At 54.9% G+C, this 16,317-nt stretch overlaps 2 protein-coding genes across 3 annotated transcripts; both read right to left on the reverse strand.

Moving 5' to 3' along the window:
• Positions 1-49: 49 nt before the first annotated feature.
• CDKN2D (cyclin dependent kinase inhibitor 2D) lies at positions 50-2,486 on the reverse strand. Its single transcript, XM_047096482.1, has 2 exons — positions 2,069-2,486; positions 50-1,007 (listed from the first exon to the last, which is right to left on the reverse strand). Exons 1-2 carry the CDS (start codon positions 2,207-2,209, stop codon positions 648-650), a joined length of 501 nt encoding a protein of 166 aa, XP_046952438.1. The 5' UTR covers positions 2,210-2,486; the 3' UTR covers positions 50-647.
• Positions 2,487-4,013: 1,527 nt separating this feature from the next.
• Positions 4,014-13,211, reverse strand: AP1M2 (adaptor related protein complex 1 subunit mu 2). Of its 2 annotated transcripts, none has more exons than XM_047095862.1 (12): positions 12,883-13,211; positions 11,543-11,699; positions 11,246-11,313; positions 9,670-9,800; positions 9,410-9,557; positions 9,181-9,307; positions 8,358-8,500; positions 8,205-8,276; positions 6,241-6,399; positions 5,323-5,448; positions 4,847-4,922; positions 4,014-4,421 (listed from the first exon to the last, which is right to left on the reverse strand). In XM_047095862.1, exons 1-12 carry the CDS (start codon positions 13,186-13,188, stop codon positions 4,399-4,401), a joined length of 1,536 nt encoding a protein of 511 aa, XP_046951818.1. In that variant the 5' UTR covers positions 13,189-13,211; the 3' UTR covers positions 4,014-4,398. The 2 variants fall into 2 exon arrangements, with proteins under 2 accessions (XP_046951818.1, XP_046951817.1); XM_047095861.1 differs by having other exon boundaries at positions 8,358-8,506.
• Between the last annotated feature and the right edge of the window lie 3,106 nt (positions 13,212-16,317).

Below are 16,317 nucleotides of genomic sequence, written 5' to 3' on the forward strand. Positions count from 1 at the left end.
CTGGACGTGCGACTCTCCATCGCAGACTCAAAAATCAGAAGCCACCAGCTCTGTGATCATGCACAAGTCTTAATTTAATGGGTAAAAACATTAAATTATCACACAACAATATTTTTCCATAAAGCTTAATAAATAGAATCTTTTTTAACGCTGTACAAGAGACTGAAAAACAAGTTTCCAACAAAATATGAACTCATACTACCCTTCTATTGATTTTAAACACTCCCCCCTCCCCCCATGCTTGAAAGCAGTGTGCACATTTGAGGTCTGTCTCTGGGTACAGCTAGCCAAGGTCGCCAGGTTCCAGGAGCCCTGGAAGCGATGACCTCACTCGGGCTGGGGCTTTAAACGCTCTGCCCTTGGGCGTCTGCAGCCCCAGCAATCTGAGGCGCAGAGAAAACTGAACCGTTTAGACGACTGTTGCCTGCAGGAGCCCTTCTCTGCCCAACACATCAAAAGGGGTGAGAAAAACAAATGAGAAATGTCCCTCAAACACACACACCCCACAAATCAACACCAACAAGCCACAAACTGGTGCCCCTCCCCTTTTGACAGGGGGCAGAAGGAGTGAGGGGAGAAAGTGTTTCTTTCCTCCTCTTTTGACACAGAACCCTGTTGGGTCCGGTTGCTGCAGTGGGCGCCCCGGGTCACAGCAGTACCACCGAGTGCCCCTGCAGTATGTCCATGAGATCCTGGGCCCCTATCCCCTGTGCCAGCTCCAGGGGCGTGAGCCCCCTGGCGTCCCTGTGATGGAGATCAGACTCAGAAGCCAGGAAGCTGACCACAGCGGTGTGGCCCTCTCGCACCGCCAGATGGATGGGGAGTGCCCCGGTGCCGTCAGGCACATTGACATCAGCACCATGCTCTACCAAAACCTTCAGGGTGTCCAGGAATCCAGTGCGTGCCGCATCATGGGCTGGAGTGGTGCCGGAGGTGTCCTGGACATTGGGGCTGGCACCTTGCTTGAGAAGTTCCAACGCAATGGTGGAGCTTCCAAACATCATGACCTGTGTGGGGGCAGAGAGTGAGGGGTCCTCAAGGGAGAGGTTCCAGGAAAAGGGGTCACTGTAGAGAGGGGTCATTCAAGAATAGGGAACACTAGAGCTCTTCTAAAGAATGGGGACACACCAGGGAACACAAGCTCTCAGGCGGTTGTTTGATACCCCAGAGAAAGACGTCTCCTTGGAATAGGGACTCCGAAGAAACTGGTCACCTCCCTAAGGATAAGAAAACCACGTAGGGAATAGCCTCCAAGGAAACGTTCGAGAAACCTAAGACCCTCCCCAAGGAAGCAGAGATATGCCCCATCCCATATGGGAAATCGCTAGGAAATATGACCCCTCCCCCACCCCCAGAAATAGGCCTCATAGAATGAGAACTGCTCCAAAGAACTTGGATAGCAAACTCAAGGGAAAGATGCCCAGGGAATTTGAAACCCCAGGGTACTTGCCCTGAAGAAATAGGGTTCCCCCTGTAAAATGCCCCCCAGGGAATAAGGATGCCCATGCAACGTGTAACTGTGCCCCACTTAGGACTTCCCTTAATATACTAGGAATCTGGAAACAAACACACACACACACACACACACACACACACACACACACACACACACAAAACCCAAAACAGGAATGGAGAGTTACCCAAATAACTGGATACATCTCAGAGAACCCTCCAGAAAATAGGGAACCTCTGGAAACATGAATCCCTCCTTCCAGTGATTGGATCCCCCCACAGAAGTTCCAAGAAACAAGGGCCAGTCCTATGAAGCCGGGATCCAAAGAAGCTGCTCTCACATCGCGGAATAAGAACCTCCCCAGGGAAAATTAATCCTCTGCACCCAGAAAACAAGAAATCCTCCAGAGAAGATGGAAAGTCCTCCCCTCCCCCAACCTAACTCCATCCACCACCCACCCACGAAAGTAGACATCAAGGAGCAACAGCGCCCCAGGGGGAAAGGACCGACCCCCCCCCACACCCCCCCAGTCAGCCACCACCGCGGTCAAGGAGATTTGAGGGAAAGGGTCTGGGGTCCCAGCCTCGCCGTCGCTCCCGGCCAGCCGGGCCTCACCTGCAGCGCCGTCTTGCCGAAGCGGTTCAGGGCATCGGGGTGCACCAGCTCACGGTGCAGAAGGCGGCGCACCTCCTGCACGTCGCCACGGGCCGCGGCCCCGCTTAGCCTGTCGCCTGCGCGGACCTCCTCCAGCAGCATGTCGACGCTGGCAGCCTGCGAAGCCCCCCGCCCCACGCCGGCGCGGTCAGTGTGGGGAAATCCACTGGCGCTGGCCCTAAGATCTCCCCCGAGGTGCACCTGGCCTGCGCGACGCTCCCAGCCCAGCACACTAGTCGGCCTTCTGCGCGACCCCCGCCCTGCCGGCGGGCTCCTCCCCCTGTCGGCCAGCGGGTCGCCAGGGGCTGGGAGCCGGGCCCAACCCTCCGCGGCTCGCAGGGCCCGGCCCGGCGCCCGCCCCTTGGGGGCCGGGTCTCCCCCCAACTCACCCTCCCTCCTCCTCCTCGACGGGCGGGGTCTGTTCTGAGCCGCTGCCGCTGCCGCCGCTGAGCTGGCCGCCAGGGGGCGGAGATAGCGCGCTTGAGGCCCCGCCCCGAACGCTGCGGATTTGTTTTCTTACGAACTCGCTACACTGTAGCCCAGCCGCGTTGCCCGGCGCGCGACCCGGCAGCGCCCCGCCCATGCGGCCAGGGCAACCAATGGCAACGCGTCGCCGGGGGGGAGATTTACGCTCCGGCCTGGGCGGTGCCTATCCTGATTGGCTGAGCCTCGGCGACCGGTGGACCGCCGGCAATGGCGGGGTTTTCGGTTTTCAAACTCGCCAGGCGGGCGGGAAAGACAAGCCGGTTTAACTGACCCGCGGGAGAAAGGTCAGGGGCAGGGTAGCGCGGGTTGCTTCGGGACTCGGCACCTGTGGGAGGAAGGGAGGCAAGGCTGGGGCAGCCCAGTTCGGGGTTCCACCGTTCAGTCACGCGATAAGCATTTATTAGCCCTTACTATGTTCAGAGTGTTTTATTTCATTCACTCACCCAGTGTGTGCCGGTACCGTTTTCGGCGCTGGGGAGCGTACATTCTGGCAACTACATAATTTTAAAGAGCGTTAAGCACCTCCAAGAAAATAAAACGGGGAAATGGGGTGGGTGAGAAGGACTCACGTTCTGACTCAGAGTGAGCCAAACCCGGCACAGCAAGAGCCGGGGCGACGGCAAGTTCACGCTGCAGCCGCGGCCGCCACGTGGACGAGCCAGGGAGGCGAGAGAGCTGAGGTCGGAGGCGACTCTTGCAAATCCTTGCGTTGAAACATTTACCGAGCACCCTCTGTGTACTAAGGCGCCCAACTGGAGAGCGGGCCAGCCAGGTGGTTCCTGCTGCGGGACCCCCACCATTTAGGCTGGGAGAAGACAGGAATTAAATCTTTTCAGAATGGTAAACTCTGTGGAGGTGATAAAACGGGTAAGTTATAGTCTCTTGGGAAAAGAAAGCCGTTGAAATAGAGAGGTCAGGGAGGGCCTCCCTGAGGTGACGTGTGCGACCTGAAAGGGAAGGAGCCAGGTGACTATCTGGGGAAAAGCATGCCAGGTGAAGGGCATTAGAGCCACAAAGGCCCAGGTGGGAGCGCACTTGTGCTCAGGAAGCGTGAGGTCTAGAGGAGGAGAGTGGGAGAAGGTGAAGGCAGCTAAGTGAGGAGGAGGGGTAGCGCAGATCAGGCTTGGGTCCTGCGGCGAGCGCTTGACTTTTACTTTTAACGCAGGAAGCTTGTGGGAAGGTTCTGAGACCCACGAGCTGACTTAGAAGTTAACAGGCGCCCTCTGGCGGCCGCAAGAGGAACTGACGGTGGTGTGGGAGCCGGGTTGGAGCCTGGGCCCAAGGAGAGAGTTGGGCAGATGCCACGACGGGGGCTAGGGAGTGGATGTGTGTTGCCCATCCCCATCCCGGCACTTCGGGGCGGGGGGGGGGGGGGTGTCCCTGGCATTCCCAGTCCCTAGTCAGTAATATACACAGCAGCCAGATTCATTCTTTTTAATACCATCCTAAAACTCAGGGTGGGCCAGGGTGGCCTCTGGGCTCAGCAGCTGTGAAGGAGGGGCCCCGACACCCCTAAGGCAGGTCACTGCAAGAAGGCACTCATGAGGGGGGCTTCAAGACCCTCCTCTATTCTTCATATAAAATTGGAGGAGTGGGGAGCCCGGAGGCAGAGGGAGGTGGGGAGACTGTTCCTCCTAGCCTGTGGGTAGAGAGAAAGGCAGGGAGGATGCCGGGTGCTGGGAGCAAGAAACGGCTAAGTCAGGGGCCTTCCCTCACACACATCCCCCATCTTCCTCCCAGGAAGTCTACAGTCCCAGCCTGGGGAGAGGGAAGGCCCCATGTCTAGGCCCCACCTCTTCTCTCTCCTAGCTGGTACGAAGTTGATAATCTGCAGGGAAACAATGAGCAGAGACCATCTCAGAATTGGGGAAAGGAAACAGACAGAAAGCCCTCCCCACAACCTATCCCCCACCCCAGTGCTCATGATCAACCCATGGATATGTAACAAGGACAAGAATGGGGTTGTAACACAGGGATAGTAACCATAGCAACAAGCTTGTTTCCAGGTGCAGATGGGGGTACTATGCGTTCACTCCCTTGCCCAAACCAGATCAGTACCCTAGAACTGCAGCTGCCCCCATTTTAAAGATGGGCCAAACTGAGGCCCAGGGTGACACAGGGATAAAGACAGGATAGGCCTGGGGCCAGGTCTGTTGAATTTTGGTGCCCTCCAAGCCAGAGCGTGGTCAAAGCCCCGAGACCATCCTTTTGATCTCCTTGACCCCAGCGTCCCAGGGAGCCCGGCTGCCTTACCGCCACTCTGGGTGATGTAGCGAACCCATGGCAGGGCCTGGTAACCGCTTTTCTCAATGATCTTCATGTATCGGACCTGGAACGGAATAGAAAGAGGTGGCCCAGGTGATGGGGACAGGCTGGCTGTGGCGAGGGTACCGTGTGGAACACAACTCGGGGGATTATGCTGGCACGGTTGGGGAGTAATGAGGGGACATGGCTTGCGTCAAAAGTTTGGCACGTGCAGTGGGAGTAGGGGAAGGGGGAGGCGGCACAGGAGAGTGGGAAAGAGCACGGTGTAAGGGAACAGACACGATGTGGTTTTGGGGGGACAAGGTGACAGAGGCCAAGGGAACGGTGTATGGTTTGCGGGTGGGTGAAGACACAGTGAACATACTAGTGGGGAACAAGATGGCACAGACCGGCTGCGGAGGTGAGGTGATACCGGCTAGGGAAGGAGCCAAGGGGTAGGAGAATGGGGAGCCCACTGCACTCACCTGGATCCCGGAGACAGTGAAGTAGGGGATCTCAAACTTGACCCCAATAGGGGGCCGGCCCTCCACCTCCTCCTTCTCCACGCTGGGGAGGCCAAAGTGGGCGCGCATCAGGTACTCCTTGCCCCCCTGAGGGCACATGGGGGCGTCAGATACACCAAGAGGCCTCTACACGCCCCACACTATCCTCACAGTGGCCCCCAAGCAGGCTCTGCTCTCGGTCCCTTTCTGACAAGACAGTAAAAGCTCCTGGCCAAGATTCACAGCTGAAGGTTTTTGTTTGTTTTTTTAATGTTTATTTATTTTGGCGGGGGGGGGGGGGGAGGAGAGAGAGAGCACACACGAACAGGGGAGGGTCAGGGAGAGACAGAGAATCCCAACCAGGCTCCAAGGTCAGCTCAGAGCTTGAACCCACAGACTGTGAGATCATGCCCTGAGCTGAAATCAAGAGTTGGACGCTTAACCGACTTAGCCGGCCAGGTGCCCCTCACAGCTGAAGTTTCTAATGACACAGCCTGGTCAGAGTGCTTCTCATGACCATCTCCCATTTTCCAGTCCCCTGATGAGCCCTCGCCACCCCCCCCACCAGATCCCCAGGGACTGATCGAATCCTCCGGCAGCCCCAGGATGGGGTATCGTGATCCTGTCTATTTCACAGATGAGCAAACAGAGGTTCCGTGGAGGGAAGTGGGTTTCCAAAGACTGTCTAGCTCAGGGAGGCAAGGGTGGAGAACTTGAACCCAGGGCTGGTGTCCTGAAGACCTGGGAGGCAGGGACCTGCCGGCCTGGTTTCCGGCTTTATTACCCCTAAAGGATAACCATGTGCATGCATACATGGGTCTCCAGTTTATTCTCCGCCTCTCGCGAGCAGCAGGGGCAGGCGCCTCAGGCCCCACCCCATACTCAGTACCCAGTACTCACCGGGAAGGACTTAATACTCCAAATAACGACATTCTTTTCGGGCACGTACTTGGCACTGCCTACACTGGTCTTGAAGCGCGGGGAGTCGGCATCACTGGGCACGGGCACGGATATCTCCACGCCGTTGGCCACCGACTGCTTCTTAAACTGCCCCTTGGCCTGTCAGGGGAGAGGGCGGGGCGTGAAGAACTCACTCCTGCATTCTGCCAATGTTCAGCAAGCCCTTTCCCCACAGTACCTCACAGAGAGCCTCCCCAACCCCGAGGTGGGTACGAACGACCATCCTGCCCATTTCACAGGCAAGGAAACGGAGACGCGGGGAAGCTGCGGCAGTTGCTCGCAGACACACAGCCAACAAGTGGCAGAGCCGGGATTCACACCCACATGAGACTCCAGAAACCCCGTTCTTGGTGCCTTCCATTCAGACCTTTCGCTGGTCTAAAATGATGCCCCTTAGCCCATCACACAGGAGTTTTCATTTGATAGCTAGCATTTATTTTTTAATTGTTTAATGTTTATTTATTTTTGAGAGAGAAAGAGGGAGACACAGAATCCAAAGCAGGCTCCAGGCTCTGAGCCGTCAGCACAGAGCCTGACGCGGGGCTCGAACTCACGAACCGCGAGATCATGACCTGAGCCGGTCAGATGCTTAACTGACTGAGCCACCCAGGCGCTCCTATTTATTTTTATTTAAAAAAAAAATTTTTTTTTAATTTATTTGAGAGAGACAGAGCATCTGTGTGCATGGACACCTGGGAGCTCACCCGCAAGCTGAGGAGGGGCAGAGAGAGGCAGAGAGAGAGAACCCCAAGCAGGCTCAGCACTGTCAGCACAGAGCCTGACGCGGGGCCCCATCTCACGAACTGTGAGGTCATGACCTGAGCCGACATCAAGAATCGGACACTTAACTGAGCCACCCAGGTGCCCCAAAGATGAACCCACAACCCTGAGATCGAGAGTCATATTCTCCACCAACTGAGGCAGCCAGGTGTCCCAAGGAGTTGAAATTTTAAATAAGGAAATCAGGAAAGGCCTCTGAAGAGGTGACATTTAGCAAAAAATTGAGGGAGATCAGGGAAGGAGCCACGTGGACATCTGGGGCGGGGAGGGGCTGTGATCCAAGGAAAGGGAACAACCAGTGTAAAGGCCCTGAGGTAGGACCTTGCTTGGTGTGAACAAAGAGGAAGCCGATATAGCTGGAATGGAGTGAGAGAGGGAGACCGTGGAAGGACACAAAGGTGACAGCAGATGGTCGTAGGGTCTAGTGGGCTGCCAGGACTTTGGCTTTTCCTCTCAGTGAAGTGGGAGCCATGGAAGGTTCTGGGCAGAAGAGAGACACGCAGCCAGACTCAAGTGCTCACGGGTGTCCTTTAGAGGAACAGTGAGGGGGGCGAGGGCAGGAGCTGGGAGACCAGGGTAGATGTGGTGGAGGGAGTGCAAAGTGGGCAGATGAGGGATCAATTCTGACAGTATTTGCTGATGGTTTGTCTGTGTCCCCCAGGTAGCAAGCTCCCTGAGGGCAGCTTATCTTTTATTTCTTCCCCCTTGTCCCTTAGTTCCCTTACAAAGTAGAGGCTCAGTTGAAACCACAATGTGAATAGTTGAGATTTGTGCGTCATTTAGACGTTACTGGGAACTTACTATGTTCTTACTGGGGAAAAGAAATCCACACAGGAGGAGATGCAGTACTGACGCCGGTCAGTAGAGCAGAGGCCAGAGGAGGTGAGAGGGTGGGGAGCCGAAACCGTGGGCCCGGCTGCTGGAACAGCAGCCCAAGTAGGAGGAACAGCCAGTGCAAAACCCCCACAGGGAACTGTGCCTGACATGTCTGAGAACCAGCCGGGAGACCCGCGTGGCCGGAGGGGAGTGAGGAGCCAGGGAGGGTGAGAGAGAAGGTTAGGGTGGAGATTGTGGGGAGGGGCAGATCGAACACCGTAAGTAAGTAATTGTTCCCCTGGGCCTACCTTGACCATGATCTCCACACGGCTGTGGGAGAACTTCTCAATGACAGACTCAATCCAGATCAACGGCTTGACCTACAGGCGGCAGAAGAGGGGGCTGTTGGAGGTTCTGGGGTCACCTCTCACCCCCTCCAGGGGGCCTCTCCCCTGCCTCACCTGGGTGCTGAGGCGGTAGGACATGAGCTCAAAGTCGCCGTCGGGTGGGATGAAGGAGATAGTGCGGTCATTGTCAAAGCGAGACAGCCGCACACACTGGTGGAATTTGACGTCTTCCAGTTCCACAGACTTGTTCTTGCTTCCTGAAACTCGGAGCCAAGCAGGCAGGTGACCCTGGGGGTCTGGGACAGGGTCTCTAGCCCTATCTTCCCTGCCTACCACTTATCATTACTTCTGTTTTAGAGATAAGGAAACTGAGGCCCAGAGAGGACAAGGAATTTGCCCAGGGTCACCGAGCTGGCCGGGGGCAGAGCTAGGATCTGAACCCAGGGAATCTGGCTCTTGCTGTCAGGTTTTCTTTTTGTTTTTAATTTAAGTTTATTTTGAGAGAGAGAGAGTGAGCAGGGGAGGGGCAGAGAGAGGGAGAGAGAATCCCCAGCAGGCTAAACACTGTCAACGTGGAGCCCGATGCGGGGCTTGAACTCACGTACCGTGAGATCATGACCTGAGCCAAAACCAAGAGTCGGACACTCAACCAACTGAGCCACCCAGGCGCCCTGCTATCAGCTTTTTCAATATGATGTTCTTCTGTCTCCTACTCCCACCGAAATGTCAGCGCCAAGGGCAGGGATTGGTCTTTTTCTCCATTGTATTTGTGCCAGGCAGTATCTATCCACTTTTGGCACCAGTGAACCAGCAGCCGCAGCACCGGCTGTGACCAGCAGAGGGCAGGCGAGTGCTTATTTCAGGGCCGGTTGCGATTCTCTGGGTCCCCAGATGGGGTAGGGTCAGCTCCCTCGCGCGCCCCCCTCCAGATGCTTACGGCCAGTGAGCTCAAAGAGCACACGGTCGTTGAGGCCAAGCCGCAGCTCTGGCATTCCCGACAGAAACACCTTGAGCTTGATGGTGCCCACGATCTCGCTCAGCAGGACGCTGCCGTTGGCATTGACCTGAGGGTGCACATGACACAGGACGGGGTGTCAACGGGCATAGAGCCTCCTCTCCTGCCCCCAGGCCATGGAAGGAGAGGGGTAGAGGTGTGGGGGGCTCACCAGCAGGTTGACAGACTCTATGACATCAATGAACACCTCGTTCTTCTTGTACTTGATGCCCTCAGAGCGCCAGGACACAGCATTGGTGACAGTGGGTGGCACTCGAGATTTGCCGGTCTCCAGCTTGTTGCCCTGCTGTGTGATGTACCTGTCAGGAAGGCAGGGGCGACAAGCAGCTGGACCCAGGGACACTTCCCTGACCCTCCCCGACTTCCTTCCATTAGTGGTTCACTCCGTGGCCGCCCCCGTGGCCCACTCACTCCTGCAGGATCTTGCTGTCAGTGGTCTGTGGGAAGCCGAAGTCCATGAGCTCGTCCAGCAGCTCATAGACGATGACGAAGTTGTCTCGGATGCTCTCCTCCTCCAGCTCCTTGAAGTATTCAGAGAATACCTGGGGGTGTGGGGAAACAGACACCAACAGAGGCGTGGCTGCGGTGTAGCTGGGGCCGTGGGCTGCGGCCCCACTCATCCAGCCATCAATTCAACAAGCAGCTGTTGGGTGTCTACCATATATCAGTGCTGGAACATTAATGGTGAACGGAGTCAACAATGTCCGTGCCTTCGTGGAACAGTCTAGCGAGGGAAATGGACTGGTAACAGAACCAACACGATACAACGTGCTGAGTGCAAAAAATGAGGAAACCACAAAGTGGGAACCCTGAGGCATGGAGGTCCAGGAAGCCTTCCTGGAGGAGGGATTGGAAGGGCTCAGAACTAGTGTGCGTGTGTGTGTGTGTGTGTGTGTGTGTGTGTGTGTACCATGAAATGCTGTGTATCTGGTGCTGTTTATGGAATAAGGTTTCCAATACATAAAATATACAAGATGACAAGGGAAACCCATTATATAGAAATACAGCTAAGCTCGTGGATTCCCTGAATTCTATCCACAGGGCTTTAGGGGTTTGGGGACCCCAAGTCCAGAGCCTCTGGGGATTAGGAGGCGTGACCTCAGCAGAGGGCCTGTCAGTCATCTGACATTTGAAAAACCCTCCGTGTCTCACTCTGTTCCAGCCCCATTGGCCTTCTTTCTGTTCTCACCTCAGAGCCTTCGCATATGCTGTCCCCTCTTCCCCGGGACATTCTTGCCATTCAGGCCTCAGCTCCAATATCACCTCCTCAGTGAAGCCACCACCATCCCTCCTGCCCCCTTGAGTATCAAGGTGAGTCTAGCACCCTCGTCACTGGTTCTTCTAATGCCCTGTTGAATCACCTTCATGTCCTTTAACTCCTCAGGACAGGCAGGGACTGTGTCTCTCTTATGCAGAGCTGCTCCCCTCTCTGCCTGGCAGGAGGCAAGTCAATACATATTTCTTGTTGGTTGGAAAGTATTTACCAAGCACCTTCTCAGTCATTGAAAATGGCATAGGGGTGCCTGGGTGGCTCAGTTGGTTGAGCTTCCAACTTCGGCTCAGGTCGTGATCTCCCAGCTCATGGGTTCAAGCCCCACATCTGGGTCTGTGCTGACAGCTCAGAGCCTGGAGCCTGCTTCAGATTCGGTGTCTCCCTCCCTCTGCCCCTCCCCCATTCATGCTCTATCTCTGTCTCTCTCAAAAATGAATAAACATTAACAAAACTTTTTTTTTAGGAAAAGGGGGCACTGGGATTGGAACCCGGTTTTCTCTGGCTCACATTTGAGTAGTATACCCTCTTGGGACCTCTTTGGTCCTCGCCCTATAGGGAGAGATGATCCCACAGCAGCTAATGAGAACACAGAGATAGATGGGGCTTCCATGGGTCGAGGTCAGGGAAAACTTCCTAGGAAAGATGGATCCTGAAAGACAAGGGCGAGACAGGTAGACAGACAGACCAGCCGGCCAATGGGAAGCCAGAACTTACCTCCACCGTCTTGTAGAGGAAGGAGTACACGAGGGAGGCGTTGGCGTTCTTCAGCGTGGTGGCTACCACTATGGGCAGCAAGGTTAAGGAAAAGGTGCCATTTTGGAGGTCTCAAATGGAGCACGGACCCTAAAACCTCACCCTGTCCTCCCACCCTCATCTCACCTCTGTCCACCCACCCCCTGCCCCCAACCTGAACCACTGATGTGCTGTGCAACTTCTGTCCTCAGTCCACCCTCTCTGGACCTGAGCTGCCAACACCCCAGGCCTCCAGGGACCCAGCCAGAGTCTGGATACAATAGAGGTTGCTGTGTTTGATCCACAAAAAGTGGACCCGGCCATGGCTCAGCAGTGGGGCCAAGGCGCCCTCCTCCTCCCGCTGCATGAGCAGAGGCATGAAGTTCTCAATCTCACTCATGGCCACATCGCCCTTGTAGTTGCGGCTGATCAGGGGCTAAGCGTGAGCAGAGAAGGCCCGGTCACTGCTGGGATCTGGGACCCTTCATCCGGGGGCATCAGAGTGCCTGGTTCTGACCCTAACTCCTGAGTGAAGGGCAGGGGCAAGACTCTGCTACTCTGTGCCTCAGTTTCCTCTTCTGTAAAATGGGTGCACGATAACAACAGCAAACATGTCTGGAGTCCTCCAGGAGGACCAGGCCGTGTCCTACTAAAGACTGGATGTTTGCTAACTGATTTTGTTCTCACTACAATCTGCGGGGGGTGTGCCATCACCCTCTCCATTTGAAGGATGGGGAAACTGAGGTGTGAACCAGGTGTGTAACAGCTGGGGAGACTGGGAATTGAACCAAGGCACCCTGGATCCAGAATTCCCGCTCTTGCCCAGGGCTTCAGAGGCACCAAATTGGTGAGGTAGGGATGACAGGAGGGAAGGGGGAAGGAGGAAGGGAAGGGAGGGAAGGCGGGAAGGAAGGAAGGAAGGAAGGAAGGGAGGGAAGGCGGGAAGGCAGGAAGGAAGGAAAAAAGAAAGCTTATAGGAAGAAAGATAGATTATATAGCTCCCGTTAGCTCATATACCTCTGTCTGGCAGGAAATAAGCAGTCAATAATAATAGTACCTACTTCCTAAGGTGGTTTAGTCCAGTGTTTAGAACCAGGATGGCACAGGGCTGGTCCTCAAACACCCTAGGCTTCACCACCACCGTTTTGTTGATATTAAATGACAAGACGAATGAGAGGGGGCTCCAGAAAGGGAGAGCCCCAAAAGGGAATGAGGGCCTCCTGCCCCTGCCATCTTCCCCAAATATTAATAACGTGGATGATGAAGGCGACAGAAATAACTTCAATCGACTGAACGCCTAATGTTTGGAGCAGGGCTACTGTGCTAAGTAGTTTACATTCATCGGGTTATATTAATTCCTATTGGGTGGGGACCTGTTATTCCCATTTTTACGGGTAGGGAGACTGAGGCTCGGAGAGGCAAAGCCCCTAGCCCCGGCACCTGGTTGGGAAACAGTGGAGGTGGGATTCGACCCGCGACTTCCAGGGATTGGGGGAGGGGTGTACCCGCTCTCCCGGAGCTTTCTGGAGCCTCCCGGCCTGCGCGGAGGGGCCGCCCCTGGCTCCAGGGGAGCGCAGCCTCACCTGTCCTTCCCCCGTATCCCCAGCTCCCGGCCTTACCTTGCCCTTGACGTCGAGGATGAAGACAGCCGAGGCGGACATTGTGGCGGCCGGCGGACCTGGGAGGCGGGGAGGGAGCGCCGGGAGGCGACGGCGGCGCCGCTTCCTTCTTCCTGCGGAAGCGCCGGCGCGCAGGTGAGAGCCCAGGTGAGTGCGTCTTAAAGGGGAGGCCTCCAGGTGAGCGGCGCGGTTGGCCGACGCGAAGACTGCTGCAGGGCGGAGCTTTGGAGGGGAGCGCTGCCCCGCCTCACTTTCCCTCTGCACCCAGGAGTGCTGATGGGAGGAGTCTCCAGACCAACCATCCATCCATTCGTCCACCCAGCCAGCAAGCCGGCCAGCCATCCGCCCACTCACCTGTCCATCTACCCCCCTACTCATTCATCCACCCATCCGTCCATCCACCCACCCACCCATCCGTCCATCCACCTACTCACACATCCCTCCACTCAACCCACCCATCCATCCACCCATTCACCTCCATCCATCCACCCACCCACCCATCCATCCCTCCACTCAACCCACCCATCCACCCACCCCCCACCCACCATCCGCCCATCCATCCACCCACCTATCCATCTATTCACCAATCCCACCCAGCCACCCATCCATCCACCTACTCACCCATCCCTCCACTCACCCACACATTCACCCACCCACCCATCCGTCCACCCCCCCCCGCACCCATCCACCCATCCATCCATCTCCATCCATCCACCTACTCACACATCCCTTCACTCAACCCACACATTCATCCTCATCCACCCATCCATCTACCCACCTACTCATCCACCCATTCACCCGCCCACCCATCTATCCATCCACCCACCCATCCACCCATTCATTCATTCATCTTGTTTCTCCTCCATCTTGTTATCACCCCCATGCATATCAGCCCCATTAGGGCAGAGATTTTGTCCTGTTCATCTCTGTGTCCCCAGTGCCCCATACTGGGTACTCAATATTATTTGTCCAGATCATTCATTCATTCCTACAATAACTATCGACTACTTAATTTATTCTTTCACTCAAATATTTACCGACTAGTAAATTCCTTCACTGAGGAACTGTGGGTAGCACTGTGAGCAGAAGACATGTAGCTGCCTTTATTATTATTATTAAAGTTAGTCTTACTGATACCAAAAATATTTATAAGCTCCTACTGTGTGACACGAAGATGTTGATAGAGGGGTGCCTGGGTGGCTTAGCTGGTTAAGCGTCTGACTCTTGACTTTGGCTCAGGTCGTTATCTCGCTGTTCATGGGTTTGAGCCCTGAGTAAGGCTCTGCATTGACAGTGCAGAGCCTGCTTGGGATTCTCTGTCTCTCTTTCTCTCTCTGCCCCTACCCCATTCTCAATCTCTCTCTCTCTCTCTCTCTCTCTCTCTCTCTCTCTCTCTCTCTCAATAAATAAACTGAAAAAGTTTTTTAAATTTTTTTTTCAACGTTTTTATTTATTTTTGGGACAGAGAGAGACAGAGCATGAACGGGGGAGGGGCAGAGAGAGAGGGAGACACAGAATCGGAAACAGGCTCCAGGCTCCGAGCCATCAGCCCAGAGCCCGACGCGGGGCTCGAACTCACGGACCGCGAGATCATGACCTGGCTGAAGTCGGACGCCCAACCGACTGCGCCACCCATGCGCCCCTGAAAAAGTTTTTTAGAGGGGCACCTGGGTGGCTCAGTTGGTTGGGCATCTGATTTTGGCTCAGGTCATGATCTCGTGGTTTCTGGGTTTGAATCCCACATCAGGCTCTGTGCACAGAGCCTGGACCCTGCTTTGGATCCTATGTCTCCCCCTCTCTCTGCCCGTCCCATGCTCATGCTCTGTCTCTCTCTGTCTCTCAATAATAAATAAACATTAAAAAAATTTTTTAAAATTTTTTTAGAAAGATGTTGATAGAATGTTGAAAAGATAGGGGTGTCTGGGTGGCTCAGTCGGTTCAGCATCCGACTCTTGATTTCTGCCCAAGTCATGATCTCACAGTTCATGAGTTCAAGCCCTGCATCAGGATCTGCACTAACAGAGTGCAGCCTACTTGGGATTCACTCTCTCCCTCTCTCTCTCTTTCTGTCCCTCCCCCACTCTCTCCATCGCTCAAAATATATAAATAAACGTTTTTTAGAAAAAATAACGTAGACAAGGTAAATGATCAGTATTATTGTGATTATATTAGAAAATTATTCACTCAACGAACATTTATTGAGCACCTACTGGGTGCTGGACTGAACATACAGAAGCCGCTTTCGTTATGGTGATGATGCTGATGCTGTTGATGATGATTCGCGGAGTAAATATTTATTGGGTACCCTCTGTGGCACTATCGGTGGCAAATGGACAAAGCCACTCCGCTGCTCTCTTGAAGGGAGGGTGAGAGGCACATAACATAAGACGATCTCTGATCATGACAGGAGCCCTGAAGGCCAGTAAAGTGGTGGCGGGGTTGGGGGCTGTTAGAGAAGGAATGCCGGGCTGTGAGACAGATCAGGGAAGGGACTGACATTTGGAAATTCCCTACCATGACCTTATGAGTAGGAATAAGCCAGCAGAAAGAGTCCTCGTGCAGAGCCCGGCAGGGCAACTGGAACCAGCTGCTTGAGCTCAAGTCCTGGCCCTGCCACCAGCCAGCTGGGTGGCCTTGGGCACCTGCCCTCCCCTCCCTGGATTCCGGTCTGCACATCTGTGAGATAGAGTTAACTACACTCTCCTCATTAGGCTATTGTGCACAGGCATGGGTTGTCACCCCCAATGGGACTCTTGGAGCAGGCCTGGGACGGAGCCAGCCCCCAGTAAATTATTAGTATTAGCTATTATTGGTGCTATTATTGTTGCTGTTGTTGTTGTTATTATTCTTATTATTACTATTATTTACTGTGTAGTGGGGATGGTCCCTCTTGGGCCTCAGTCTCTCCTTCTGTTAAATGGGCGTAAGAGTCTTGGTGCCACCTCTTCAGGCTTTGCTCACTGGCCTGCCGGGCATACCTCGATGTCTGCCCATTAACTGTTGTGGACCCCATATTGTCTGCCCTCCTAGCGGGACGAGCTGGGGCAGGAAAGGGAAAACTCACTTTCAGCCTGGCTGGAACTGATCCTGCTGGGAGGGGTGGGGAGGGTCCCGAAGGGCCTGGTGGAGGGGAGAGGGCACTCAGCTCTCCCAGGCTTCATCCTTCTGCAAACCCAGCCCCACACCTTTATCAGCTGCTGGGGGTGGGGTGGGGTGGGCGTCCCCATAAGGGGACTTGAGGCAGGGCGGTGAGAGCTGCAGATATGAGAACCACCACTCCCCTCTCTGCTGGTGTCGAACGTGGATAATATCACGGCACCGAGAGCTGACGTGCACGTTCATTGAACACTCCTAACGCTTTTTTTAAGTTTATTTATTTTGCAAGAGAGAGCGAGCAGGAGAGGGGCAGAGAGAGAAGGAGAGCGAGAGAATCCC

The sequence above is a fragment of the Lynx rufus genome, unplaced genomic scaffold (assembly GCF_022079265.1).
Source record: "Lynx rufus isolate CCGP_SWC_20201006 ecotype Redwood Valley unplaced genomic scaffold, mLynRuf1.p SCAF_4, whole genome shotgun sequence".
In the NCBI taxonomy this organism is placed as follows: domain Eukaryota; kingdom Metazoa; phylum Chordata; class Mammalia; order Carnivora; family Felidae; genus Lynx; species Lynx rufus.